This window comes from Oncorhynchus keta, chromosome 21, assembly GCF_023373465.1.
Source record: "Oncorhynchus keta strain PuntledgeMale-10-30-2019 chromosome 21, Oket_V2, whole genome shotgun sequence".
Taxonomy (NCBI): Eukaryota; Metazoa; Chordata; class Actinopteri; order Salmoniformes; family Salmonidae; genus Oncorhynchus; species Oncorhynchus keta.
Genome location: NC_068441.1, coordinates 5,493,142 through 5,506,695, shown reverse-complemented (window position 1 = coordinate 5,506,695; position 13,554 = coordinate 5,493,142). Strand labels below are relative to the sequence as shown.

Genomic DNA, 13,554 nt, shown 5'->3' with positions numbered 1-13,554 from the left:
ATCTACTGTGAATGCACTGTCACTCTGGATAAGAGCATCTGCTATATCAGGATTTCTGCTAAATCCTGGGGCCCTCCTGGGTGCATGTTTTGTGTTTTTTTGCCCTAGCTCTACACAGCTGATGCAAATAACCAACTCATCATCAAGCTTTGATTATTTAAATCAGCGGTGTAGGCCTAGGACAGAAAACAAAACGTGCACCCAGGGGGGGCCCTCAGGACCGAGTTTGGGAAACCCTGTGCTAAAATGGCCAAAATGTATATGTGAAAATGAGCAAATGCAAAGCACACTGGGTATTGTCATTAGACTTGTTTCGGGGCGGAACTCATTCGAATTTTACGTTGGCATGCTTTGCAATTGTTTATTATTTACATATACATTTATATTTAGCTGATTTAGCAGACACTCTTATCAACACCATGGTCCGATCAGACTTCTAATACCAATTTAGGGTGAAAGGGGGCCACAAAATTGTGAACCACTATAAAGAAATGGTATAGAATTTTGAAAATACAAATTACAGCTTTCAAAAGTATCTTGTCACAAAATACATTGGAGTGTAGTTCAGCCCAGTGTAATGCAAAATACTCCGACATAATTCAACTATGAATTTTAAATAAATGTAAAAGAAATACTGCCCATCTGAGCATAGCTCAATAACCCAACTAAGTGACCCAAGTGCTGGGTCAAAAATAACCTGACATGTGTTCTGCCCACTATTTACCCAGTGCTGGGTTGCTTTTTAAACCAGCAGTTTTTAGAGTGCAGGAGTCACGAGAGCCATTAGGAGTTGCTTAATGTTTGGTTTGGTTCATTGTCCAGGAAATGTCTCGTTGTGAGCGTGGAATCTGAGTTCTCAGGTCTTGTGTTTAAATGACGTTTTCAAAGCTCTCCCCGCATCCCATTGGAACTGCTAGGGTGTGATAATATGCTGAGGGAAGTAGAGAACATCTATTTAGGTCTACCTTGAGAAACCCTGTATTTTGTACAGTATGTTACCCTCGAGAGACAAAGAAGCCCCTGTGTCGGTCACACCCGCAATGCAACCAATATCCAATATGGTTGCTAATATAACATGATCTGTTTTTCCATGGGAAAAGATAGAGGACTTGGAACAAGGACTTCAAAATTTGATCACATCTTGCTTGCTACAGGAATCTAGACTTATCAGCTTACTTTTACCAGAAGACAATACTTTGAGTCCAAAGTCGATAATACTGTATTTGGATGGAAAGAAAAATCCATGGGGCAAAATACACAGTAAAAAAAATCCATGTGAATCTCAAAGTCCAAACAAATATATCTGTCTAAACCTTTTGAACCTAACCTCTCCTGTACTATAACCTGGAGTCACAAAAGCAATAAACAGGAGCTGTATGTTTCCATGAGAAGCTGTATGTTTCCATGAGAAGCTGTATGTTTCCATGAGAAGGACGGGGGGGCAGAGGGAGGAGGGACAGAGCAAGGAGAGGGGAGGACATGTCCAACGCTACAGAGGGCGTGGGGACTGGCAGGCGGCGTGGGGACTGGCAGGCGGGGGGCTATTCTGGGCTGTGGCCTTTCTGGGGCCTGTATGTGCCCACAAGGGTGGGGACAAGGGTTGGAGAATACTGGAAGATGGGAGGGAGGGGATAGTGTGGATCATGCCATGAGAAGTGTCACGTCACCACAGACCCTTACCCTGCCTCCAGCCCCACCCTGGCCCCTTATCACTCCACCCAGGCACAGGACCCTTCTTGAGGCAGGCAGGCTGGGGCTCTGGGCAAATAGCATTCCTGGCTGTCCCAGCTCCCTCCTACAAGCGAAGGTCGTGGCTATTTTCAACCCCCACCCTGGCCCTTTCCACTGTGTGGACTCTATGTGCAACCTAAAGGCTATAACTGGGACTGGGGAGCACGTTCTCTACAGGCACTCTTGTTAAGCAAAGGGATATCATATCACAACAAGCTGGCAGCGCTACTATCAACAGAGACCAACCAATAGCTAATGTGTGACTCCTACTGTATCTGTGCTCAGTGTGTCAGTGATTTGAAAGTCAGTGTGTCGTTTTGCCGTTTCCCGGGTTTTATGAGAAGAGGAAGGATAAAAACACTAAGCCAAGTGGGGAATGGAAAGACTAGGAGACCGTTAAGAAGCATGGGCAGGATTTGACATTTTGGTACTTTAACAGACGCTCTTATCCGGAGCGACTTACGGTCATTATTACAGACATGTAGAGACATGTAGAAAGCTGACAGTTTGACTTACAGGAAGAGGAGTATGCCAGTGTTGGCCATGGCATAAGCCAGTCCCAGGATTCCACTGCCCATGATAGCATTCCCCAGGTTGAACACAGACATGCCGAAAGATGTCTTTCCCTCAAACTAATCAAAACAAATACAACAATCTCAGATTTAGTTAATTCAATAATAATGTATAGCTGAAAAGTTCAGATTTTCTTACATTTCAAAATTTGTGTTCTTGTCAAGTGCAATGTGAATGTGTCATTAGCAATGTGTCTGCTTCCCAAATGGCACCCCACATTGACACCCTATTCTCTACCCAGCTTGCACATAATTTTCTGATAACCATATGTTTCTTAGAGCTTGGTGTGAGTGTGGTTGTCCTATGGTTATTTTACATACAACTTTTCAAGAACGTTTTGGGATTGGAGCAGGATAGTTGCTTGGCCTTGGAACATTCTCAGCACATTTAAGGAACTTGACAAAAATAACCTTATTGATCTTGGTATTTCATTACTTTAACAGAACTATTACTAAACGTTCAAACATGGATACATTTAATTACATTTGGGTAATGTTCTAGGAACGCACTCCAACTGGTTTTGACATTGGGAATATTCTCTAATAGTTCAGAGAACGTTAAGAAACAACATTCTCCTGTGGGAATTTCAGTACTTTAGCATAACGTTTTCTGCAGGAATACTCATGGCTCCATCTAAAGTCATGTTCTCAGAACCTGCCCCGCCCCGGCAGCAGGTAGCCTAGTGGTTAGAGTGTTGGACTAGTAACTGAAAGGTTGCTAGATCGAATCCCCGAGCTGACAAGGTAGAAATCTGGCATTCTGCCCCTGAACAAGGCAGTTAGCCCACTGTTCCTGGGCCGTCATTGAAAATAAGAATTTCTTCTTAACTGACTTGCCTAGTTAAATAAAGGTAATAAAAATGTGAAAACACAAGAAAACGTTAGTAATGTGCAAATAACGTTCTAAGAATGTTATTGAAAAAAATATATATTCCGTTCTCAGCTTCAACAAAACTATCTATCCTTGATCTTGTGAGTTCAGGTATGTTAGCCTCGCCCACTAATTGGCCACACCTAATGTTAATGAATGCGTGTTTGCTTTGACATGGGGTCTGTTTGAATAGACTAAAATGAACAGTTTTGTACAAGTAAAAAAAACATGGTATGCTAGTTCCATCCTGGTGTTACAGTCGACTAATTCCAAGGATAGACATCAAAATATAGGGTTGAATCTTACTGATGCCGTGCCACAAAAAAAAAATGAATGTGTTTGAATGACTAATGCCTAAGCAAATTAATTTACATGTGTCCTATCTGTGCTTGGAGTTCAAAAATGTTGAAATCATTTTCTGTTTTACTGGTCAGGAAACGTATTGCTTCGTTCCCAGAACCAAAGGGAAACCAAAAAGTTACGTTCCCACAACTTCGAAGGAACCAAATGTGCTAGCTGGGTACACTCTTAGAAAAAAAGAGTTCCAAAAGGGTTCTTTGTCTGTCCCCATAGGAGAACCTTTTTGGGTTAAGGTAGAACCCTTTTGGTTTCCATGTACAACCCTCTGTGGAACGGGTACTACATGGAACCAAAAAGGGTTCTTCAAAGGGTTATCCTATGGGCACAGACAAATTTAAAGAGTAATTTTCATATAAAATAAATAAATAATAATAATCAAAAACCAGATGTTTTAGGCTTAGTTTTAGTGAAACATGTCAATTCTAGTCTTAATTTTGACAGTTTGTTGCAAAAGTGATATATTTGGTATTTTAGTAGTTAATCTAGCTCTTTTTTGGCCCTAGCGCATTTGTATTCAACTCTTGCCCAAAGAGGTCCGGAGTCTGCTGGTTTTCTGTACCTGATAATTAATTGCACCCGCCTGGTGTCCCAGGTCTAAATCAGTCCCTGAGTAGAGGGAAACAATGAAAAAAAGCAGTGCAACTGCCTTTGAGGTCCTGAGTTGAGTTTGAGGACCCTAGCGGTTCAACTCTACCATTGACATCACCTTGAGAAGGTGCCTCTACGTCATCCCAAGGGAGGAATTCGGTATGAAATACACTCCCTTCTAGATGTGCTGGGCGGTACCACTGTAGGCTCATTACACCACCTCAGGGCTTACTATAAAAGCCAGTGACAGTGCTCCTCATTTGGCAATGGTCTTGGTAAGTGGAGTGTGGCCAATATATTGGTCATGATGCTTCCTTGACTTGACCACTGACGTTAAACAAAATTAGGCAGAAAGGCACATTTCTGCATATGTTTTTTGCTTACAGTTTCATGCACATCTATGTTCTTTAACAAAGAAAAAAAAGACATGTAGGCTATGAGCGACATCCATCATAACAAGAAATAGATGACAATTGTGGCCATGTCAACTTGTCCTATGGGCTAGACATAGGGAATAGGGTGCCATTTGGGAAACAGCCCAGTGAGTAATGTTTCAGTTGTGTCGATAGTAAAGTCAGTCACACTCACGTCTGTGAAGCGCATGGGCTTCGTCCCATCTCCGTTGGGCAGAAACTCCTCACTCTCCAGGATGCCATCGGGATCATCAAACCTGGGCGAAACAGAAAAGGATATTACAATTGATAGTCCCTAAAAACCGGCACCTTAAAATGAGGGACTCAAGCTACACAAATAGAAGGGAGTTTATTGTCAAAACAGTGGCATGGTGCTTCACTGAAAGGATTGTAACGATGTTACATAGTCAGTGAGCCTACTAGATAGAGATTGTGTCTGTGTGACTGTATATCTGAAGTATAAACATACCTGGCATTTTGAGTACCATTTCTGTGTGGCAAACAAAGGATCCAAGGGAGACGATGGGACAAAAACAAGGCAAACATGCACTTAGGAAATCAGTTATATTGTCTGTTCAGACATCATTCACGGCGTATAAACGCTTCATCCTCATTGCTGATGTCATACACATGTCATAGTAAGGAGGACTGGGCGAACAAAGCACAATTTGCATGGCGGAAATAGAAACAGGGTTTTAAGAGTTCTGTCTGTAAAATGATGTCTGTATTAGAGGGTAAGTCACCCGCTTTTGGATAGAATCATGTGGATGAATATCAGGGTTGAAATTAGAATTTCAGTTCATATCCAGGATTGATTGAATTGAAAAGGAATTGACCCCAAAACCCTGATGAATACAGGCTACTGTATTTTTTAAGAAAAACAGAGATGACATTTACAGACTGTTAAATGGGCTTTGGTTTCCATACTGGCAGGTAAATGACGACAACACGTGGCACGTTCACAGTTTAACCCAACACAGCACAAAAACCATTACTCTCTCCAGTCTATGGGCCGGGCACAACAGCGGGCTAAATGCCACCACCCTTATGCAATAACAATATCAAAGCATCAGTTCAAAAACAATTGGAATGAAATTCATTGTATCGCATTGTATTGTTTCTGTGGTGTAGAGGCACAAAGACAATCAGGTGAGTGTATAGAACGTTTCAGATGCTTATCAGACAGATATGCAAAGCCTTGATTCTGATTAGCTGTGGCTGTTTCGCAATACATTTATGTGACAATGATGTACATGTACAGCAAAAAGAAACTCACGTGTCTAATTCCTCTGGCATGGTCTTCATAGGCACATACTTGTCATCTCCTCGGTTGTGACCCTTCCCATTGGTTGAGCATCCCAAGATGCTCATCTCTGATTGTGCCGGCTCCATACTCTAGTCAGCAGTTATCCCAGAAGTCTGTTTGGCTCGTGTGGTGTCTGTTCACTGGGTGTGGTCCTCTCAGTCTGCTCCCTCAGATACTGTATCTAGAGGAGAGAGACAGAACGTAGTTGATTGACACAGATCCCATAGCTACTCTTCTGTCTGTCTTTCTACTGGATACGACCATTTTGGGACACTTGTGTATGTTAATACTGCATTTCTGTAAATACATCCAACTGAATTCCACAATACACCTGAACAGCGAGTCTCTCTCTCTGCTAATGACTATCTGGCTACTCTTATTTACACAGTAAACCTTTCACTTCAACACCCAAGATATGACCTGTTTCAAACACTTCATGCATACATTGGCTGTGTTTACACAGGAAGCCCATTTCTGACCTGCCCTTACAAATATTTGCGTTGGTACTTTTATTTATACCATGGTACTAATCAAATCAAATGTATTTATATAGCCCTTCGTACATCAGCTGATATCTCAAAGTGCTGTGCAGAAACCCAGCCAAAACCCCCAAACAGCAAGCAATGCAGGTGTAGAAGCACAAGTACTATTATGGTACTTTCACATATACCATGGTATAGTCTGAATCATGGACATGTGCCATGGTTTTAGTCTTGAAGTATGATGGTAGTACCATGGTACTGCCATTGTACCTAAATACTACCATGGTATTGCATTTATACCATGCAAAGATCTGAATCATGGAAATGTACCATGTTTTTAGCTTTAAAGTATGATGGTACTTCCAAGAACCTATATAATAGGTATTGCATCATTTATACCATGGTATAGATGTGGATCATGGAAATATCATAGCTTTAACCTGCATTCTACATTATTGTTTAATTTATTTTTAATTGAACCTTTATTTAACTAGATCTTAGCCATCCCGGATCCGGGATCGTGAATACACCCTCAGGCTCATTACCATAACGCAACGTTAACGATTTCTAAAAATCGCAAATGAAATGAAATAAATATGCCTGCTCTCAAGCTTAGCCTTTTCTTAACAACATTGTCATCTCAGATTTTCAAAATATGCTTTTGAACCATAGAAAATCAATCATTTGTGTAAGAGTATTGATAGCTAGCATACCATTTAGCGTAGCATTTAGCACGCAACATTTTCACAAAAAACAGAAAAGCAATCAAATAAAATAATTTACCTTTGAAGAACTTCGAATGTTTTCAATGAGCAGACTCTCAGTTACATAGCAGATGTCCAGTTTTTCCTGAAAGATTCTTTGTGTATGACAAATCGCTCCGTTTTGTACATCACATTTGGCTACAGAAACAAACCGAAAATTCAGTCACCAAAACGTCGACCTTGTTTCCAAATTAACTCCATAATATCGACCGAAACATGGCAAACGTTGTTTGAATTAATCCTCAAGGTGTTTTTTCACATATCTCTTCATTGATATGCCGTTCGTGGAAGCATGCTTTCGTCTCAGAATCCCATGGAAAAATATCAGCAGCTGAGTTTTGCGCACCAATTTCCACGCAGGACACCGTGCGGACACTTGGCAAATGTAGTCTCTTATGGTCAATCTTCCAATGATATGCCTACAAATACGTCACAATGCTGCAGACACCTTGGGGAAACGATAGAAAGGGCAGGCTCATTCCTGTCGCATTCACAGCCATATAAGGAGATAATGAAAAACAGAGCCTCAGAAATCCTGCTCATTTCCTGGTTGCGGTTTCATCTTGGTTTTGCCTGAAGCTTCTGTTCTAGGGCACTCACAGATAATATCTTTGCAGTTCTGGAAACGTCAGAGTGTTTTCTTTCCAAAGCTATCAATTATATGCATAGTCGAGCATCTTTTTGTGACAAAATATTGCGCTTAAAACGGGCAAGTCTTTTTATCCAAAAATGTAAATACTGCCCCTAGAGTCTCAAGAGGTTTTAAGAACAAATTATTATTTACAATGATGGCCTGCCCCAGCCAAACCCTAACCCGGACGATGCTGGGCTAATTGTGCACCGCCCTTTGGGACTCCCAATCACGGCCAGTTGTGATGCAGCCTGGAATCAAACCAGGGTCTGTAGTGACACCTCTAGCACTGAGATGCAGTGCCTTAGACCGCTGGGCCACTCGGTAGCCCATGGTAACACACAACATTGATAAATGGTACCAAAAAATATTATATGGTACCATCTTTATTCATTGTGGTTACCATGGTACAATGGCAGTATAATGCATTAAATAAATAAACCCACCAAGGTCAAAAGAGGTTGGTTGGTATTATACTGATGCATTTATATACCAGCATAGGCACGTCTCTGATAAGAGGTATTAGGCTGCCACTAGTTTGTCTGTAACATCAATGAAAAAGGGAATAGTTGCTGTCAAAAAAGGGGTAATACTTACTGTATTAATAGTCTTGTTTTTTTGCTCATGTTTGGGGTCCCTGTATTGCCAACCAGAAATTTGTGAGAATGTGAAATATACAGTATGGTAGCCTAACCTTTGCAAGCCTATGCTTTTCTACCGATTTAAGTACTTTGGTTTTTGTCCTCAGATGGAAGGAGTAAATATGGTAGTATGAATTTTCTTATCAAAATAATGTGCAGAACACATTACAGACATTACATAATCGTTCTTGACCCAGTTTCACATGGGCTATTTTGGCACTGTGTTTATGGGACTAACCCTGAAAAGTCAGTGCTAACCCTGCTCTGGACCAGGGCCAGCTAGCCCTGAGCTAAGGATGGTGCGAGCTTACTTTAGAATGTGTAAGTATGAACACTCGCTTAGGAGGCTCTTAGCCCTGGACTAATGTACAGTGTGAACACCCCCAAGGAGTCATTTGAACGAGAGAGACAACTGAAAACTGAAGAGAGAAGCACCAGATAAAACTATTATTTTAAACCTTATCTTCACAGTGAGCGAGTTATAAAGCATAGGATATGAAACACCAAGTTAAGCAGAGTGATAATATATTATTGTAAATTTTTTAATGATGTTTTGATAGTTTAATGAATTTATGAGAGTCCGTTAGCATAGAAGCTAACGTCAGCTAACGTTAGCTCCAGTCAAGCTAGCCTCTCGTAGTCATGGCGACAGAGGACTCCAACAAAAGTTCACACAGAGAGTGTAAACAAAGGGAAACATTGTAACTTGCTGTTGTGAGGTATGGCATGTTAAAAAACATGAGCTGGTACACACCCAGAAGCATTAGTTTGTGTGGTGCTGACTAACTGCGGGTAAAACATAAACTATCAAAATAAAGAAAGTCGCACACTCCTTATATAAACTCCCAGCAATTTAATGGGTATTTACCAACGTTTCGGCATCACTGTGCCTTCCTCGGGGTGATGTCATGAATACTTGAACCAGGTTATGTAGACAAACAGTGCAATTAGTGCAACCAATGTCAAAAGTGAGGGGTGTGTCATAATGATTAAGTCAATTAAAATGAATTAGTGAAACTATTTAAAAAAAAATAAGAATAGTTTATGGCATATTAAATATATTACGCTTGTCACGTCCTGACCATAGAGTTCTTATTTTCTATGGTAGAGTAGGTCAGGGCGTGACTGGGGGGTTAGTCTAGTTAATTATTTCTATGTGGGGTTCTAGGTTTGTTTTTCCATGTTGGTGATTGTGTATGATTCCCAATTAGAGGCAGCTGGTAGTCGTTGTCTCTAATTGGGGATCATATTTAAGTAGCTGTTTTTCCCACCTGTGTTTATGGGATATTGTTTTGAGTAAGTGTACGTAGCATCGCTGTTGTCACGGTTCGTTGTTTAGTTTATTGTTTATTTGTTTTTGTCTTTGCTTAGTTTCACGTTCTATTAAATAATGTGGAACTCAACATCCGCTGCGCCATGGTCCGACATTTATTCTAGCGAACGAGACAGAATATCCCATCACAACAGGACCAAGCAGCGTGCCCAGGAGGAGAAGGATACGTGGACTTGGGAGGAGATTCTGGATGGGAAGGGATCCTGGACTTGGGAAGAAATCCTGGCAGGACAGGTTCTCCTAAGCAAGGAGAGAATGGAGAACAGCGACGACGCCGGGGGTCGCGGCCACAAGGAAAGCCCAAAAGACAGCCCCCCCAAAAATTGGGAAGGGGCACACAGGGTGGAGCCGAGGTGTGAACCAGTGACAACATGGGAAGGGGTAGAGAGGTGGTCGGTCGACCCAGGGAGAGTGCCAGAACCCGCCTGGGAATCAATAGAATAGTTCGAGGAGGGATACCGGGGAGTGGAGATGGCGAGGAGTATGCGGCAACGCAGGAGTTTGGAGGAGCGTGTTACCAGTCCGCTGCGATCTGTGCCGGTCCCACGCATCAGGCCTCCAGTGCGCCTCACCAGTCCGGTACGTCCTGTGCCTGCTCCTCGCATTCGCCCAGATGTACGCCTCCACAGCCTAGTACGTCCTATTCTAGCTCCTCGCACTCGCCATGCGAAGTGTGTCATCGTTCCGGTACCATTGATGCAGGCTATACGCACCAGGTCTCCGGTGTGCCTTCACAGCCCAGTACGTCCTGTTCCTGCTCCTAATTGGTCACTGATGTGGCAAGAGAATACCTTGCTATTTGCAACATTCCCATGGTATTCTCCTGCCATGGCAGTGACCAAAAAAACATTATAGCACCATTGTATTTTTTTCATTGTACTATGAAGGTACATTTTTGTAAGGGTGATCACGAGGTTCAAACCAAACCCTCTGTTGAACAGTTAATCGAATGACTACCCGGGCTATTTACATTGACCCCTTTATTATTTATTTATTTAACTTTATTTTTTGAACACTCCACACACACACATAAAACACACACACACACACACGCATATTGATGCTACTCGCACACACACACATATAAACACTTTCACACTCTTCACATATGCTGCTGCTACTATGTTTATTATACTGAACAAAAATATGAATGTAAAGTGTTGGTCCCATGTGTCATGAGCTGAAATAAAAGACCCCAGAAATGTTCCATACCCACAAAAAGCTTATTCCTCTCAAATAATTTTGTGCACAAATTTGTTTACATCCCTGTTAGGTATCTGAGTTTATTGTGCTACTATTTCCTTTTTTATTCAGCAAATATTTGTCTTACTTAAATATGCACTGTTGGGAATGGGCTCTTAAGTAAGCCTGTCATGCTAAAGTCTGCACCTGTTGTATTTGTCGCATGTGACCAATAACAATTATTTAATTATGTGCGGGAGTTATCTTTTCTACGATGATGGTGTAGTTACTCCCCACTGGGTTGCATGACCTCAGTGACACCGATTTACCCCATTTCCAATATCCTCTGTGAGATCAGAGGCCCCGGGGGAGTCCGTTCCACAGACAATGGGCTGTTGTTGTTATCTAGCTGCTTCCTGGGTGGAGACAGCAGCCCCATTGTGTCACCACAACAAGTATCACCAGGCCTGGCAGAGCATCTTTAGCCGTAGCTCTACACACAGCTGGTAATGGATCACCCACCACCACTCCAGTTTTAAAGTGAACAATACAATATGTGATTAACATAAGGAAACTGAGCCGCAGTGAGGTTCATTGGAGACCTTGAATATCTCTCAGCAACTTCGAAATGAGGGACATGTGAGTAAAGGTTCAAATGTAACATTCATTCATTTGAATCTGAAAGGTTGCAAAAGATCAATCGTTCATCTTCCCTCTCTGACTTGGTGGGGTGCAGTGCTGCCTGGCAGGAGCTGGATCAAGCAGTGAGGAGATAGATCCAGAATTTGTTCTATCAAAGGTTATTAAAGATCAGATGAGTCAGCAGAAGGCTGAGTGTCTATTTAGGCCCCATTTTATATCTGTGGCCTTGGCTGATGATCTAGGACACTGGCAGACCACACTTTTTGGAAGACGTGAGATGGTCAGTTCAGGGTCAAAGAAAAGATGACACCCAATTTCCACTAGACAGATGAACACAGACAAAAAGAGAGACACACAGAAAATACACATGGACTGTTGACAAAAAGAGAATAATGTCCAGTCTGATAACATCCCCTACAGATGTAGGATTTCTCACCCTTGTGGGTGAGAAATAGACTATGGAATGTGAAGATCTCCCTCAATAATAGCATATTGCTTCTGCTGAGTTGCTAGGCCACTTTAGTGTCCCTGGGGACATAAATAACATTATAGTTGAGTTCAAGTTCAAGAAATATTAGCCCACTACATCAAATACACTCTAATTACCAAAGTATCTTCATCTTTCATTTTGAGCATGGGAATATTAAAGCAATGTTTATTATCCTACCTGTCACTGTCTGAATTTGTTTCCGAATGTTTCACTGTATCTCAGGACTCTGGAGACTCTCTCATACTGCTGTCTCTCTTGCTCTGCACCTTTAGCCCCCAGTCTCTGTATGGCCACCGTGTGCATTTCCTGTCTCTATACTTTATTTGTATCATTTTCTCTTCTCATTCACTTCCTCAATGCTCTCTGGTGCGGTTCTCATTGTCAGGCCCAATGTAAATATTTGAATACGTATGGAGTTTATTTCCCAACGTAAACACTGTATTAAATGAAAACGATATGATTGGATAAGGGTGTTAAGTCAGGAAGATCCCAGTACATGCATTTATTACCGTTGTACTAATGGAGTAGCGTCCACTCTTTACAACCGTAATCATTGACTATGGCTTATAAAAGCAACACGTTCCTTTCTCTGTGACTCATTGTTAGTAAGTACATCGCAATTGATTTTCTGAACCATACAAGCGTTTGCCATAGGCTTCTCTGAATCAATTTCAATCATGTTGTCCCCTTGGATGTGGTGAATTTTTCCCAGAAAGCTCTGCACTCTGGAGAATATGAACGCACATGGAATCATTATGTGTGTGTGTGTGTGTGTGTGTGTGTGTGTGTGTGTGTGTGTGTGTGTGTGTGTGTGTGTGTGTGTGTGTGTGTGTGTGTGTGTGTGTGTGTGTGTGTGTGTGTGTGTGTGTGTGTGTGTGTGTGTGTGTGTGTGTGTGTGTGTGTGTATTTATAGAGCAGCTGGCTGTACAACCTGTCTATGTCCTTTACTTGTAGTCTTCTTGTTACCGAGATGGGTCCAACGGTAAGACGTTAGAAGAGTCCACTTCCATCTTTACACAGTCAGACACACACACATCTTTCAATGTTTGTATATTTATCTTGGGTTGTTATAACCCCTTATTTACTCTGTACTGTATGTGTCACTGTGCCCACCCTATCCAACACAATCCAACACACAGACCAGGAGTGTATTTACTAGGAACCAAACCAAAGCAAACAGATGAAACGTTGTAAGCCATTTTTTGTTGATGTACTTTTTCTCCCTTTTCTCCCCAATTTCGTAATATCCAATTGGTAGTTGCAGTCTTGTCCCATCGCTGCAACTCCAATACGGACTCGGGAGAGGCGAAGGTCGAGAGCCATGTGTCTTCCGAAACACAACCCTTCCAAGCCACACTGCTTCTTGACACACTGCTCGCTTAACCTTGAAGCCAGCCGCACCAAAGTGTCAGAGGAAACACCATACAACTGGCGACACGAGTCAGCGTGCAGGCACCCGGCCGGCCACAAGGAGTTGCTAGAACGAGATGGGACAAGGACATCCCGGCCGGCCAAACCCTCCCCTAACCCGGACGAAGCTGGGCCAAT

General features: G+C 42.1%; 1 protein-coding gene across 3 annotated transcripts in view; it reads right to left on the bottom strand.

Annotated features, from left to right (window-relative positions):
- LOC118399987 (sodium-coupled neutral amino acid transporter 3-like) overlaps window positions 1–13,554 on the bottom strand; it is a 63,659-nt gene that overhangs the window by 31,831 nt on the left and 18,274 nt on the right. For 2 of the 3 annotated variants that reach the window (XM_035796288.1, XM_035796287.2), the window contains exons 2-5: window positions 5,812–6,022; window positions 5,005–5,025; window positions 4,711–4,792; window positions 2,248–2,363 (exon numbers count right to left, since the gene is read on the bottom strand). In XM_035796288.1, the coding sequence (XP_035652181.1) occupies window positions 2,248–2,363; window positions 4,711–4,792; window positions 5,005–5,025; window positions 5,812–5,927 (335 nt within the window). In that variant the 5' untranslated portion in view covers window positions 5,928–6,022. The remainder of the gene's footprint in view (window positions 1–2,247; window positions 2,364–4,710; window positions 4,793–5,004; window positions 5,026–5,811; window positions 6,023–13,554) is intronic. The other variant, XM_035796289.2, reaches the window with a different exon arrangement.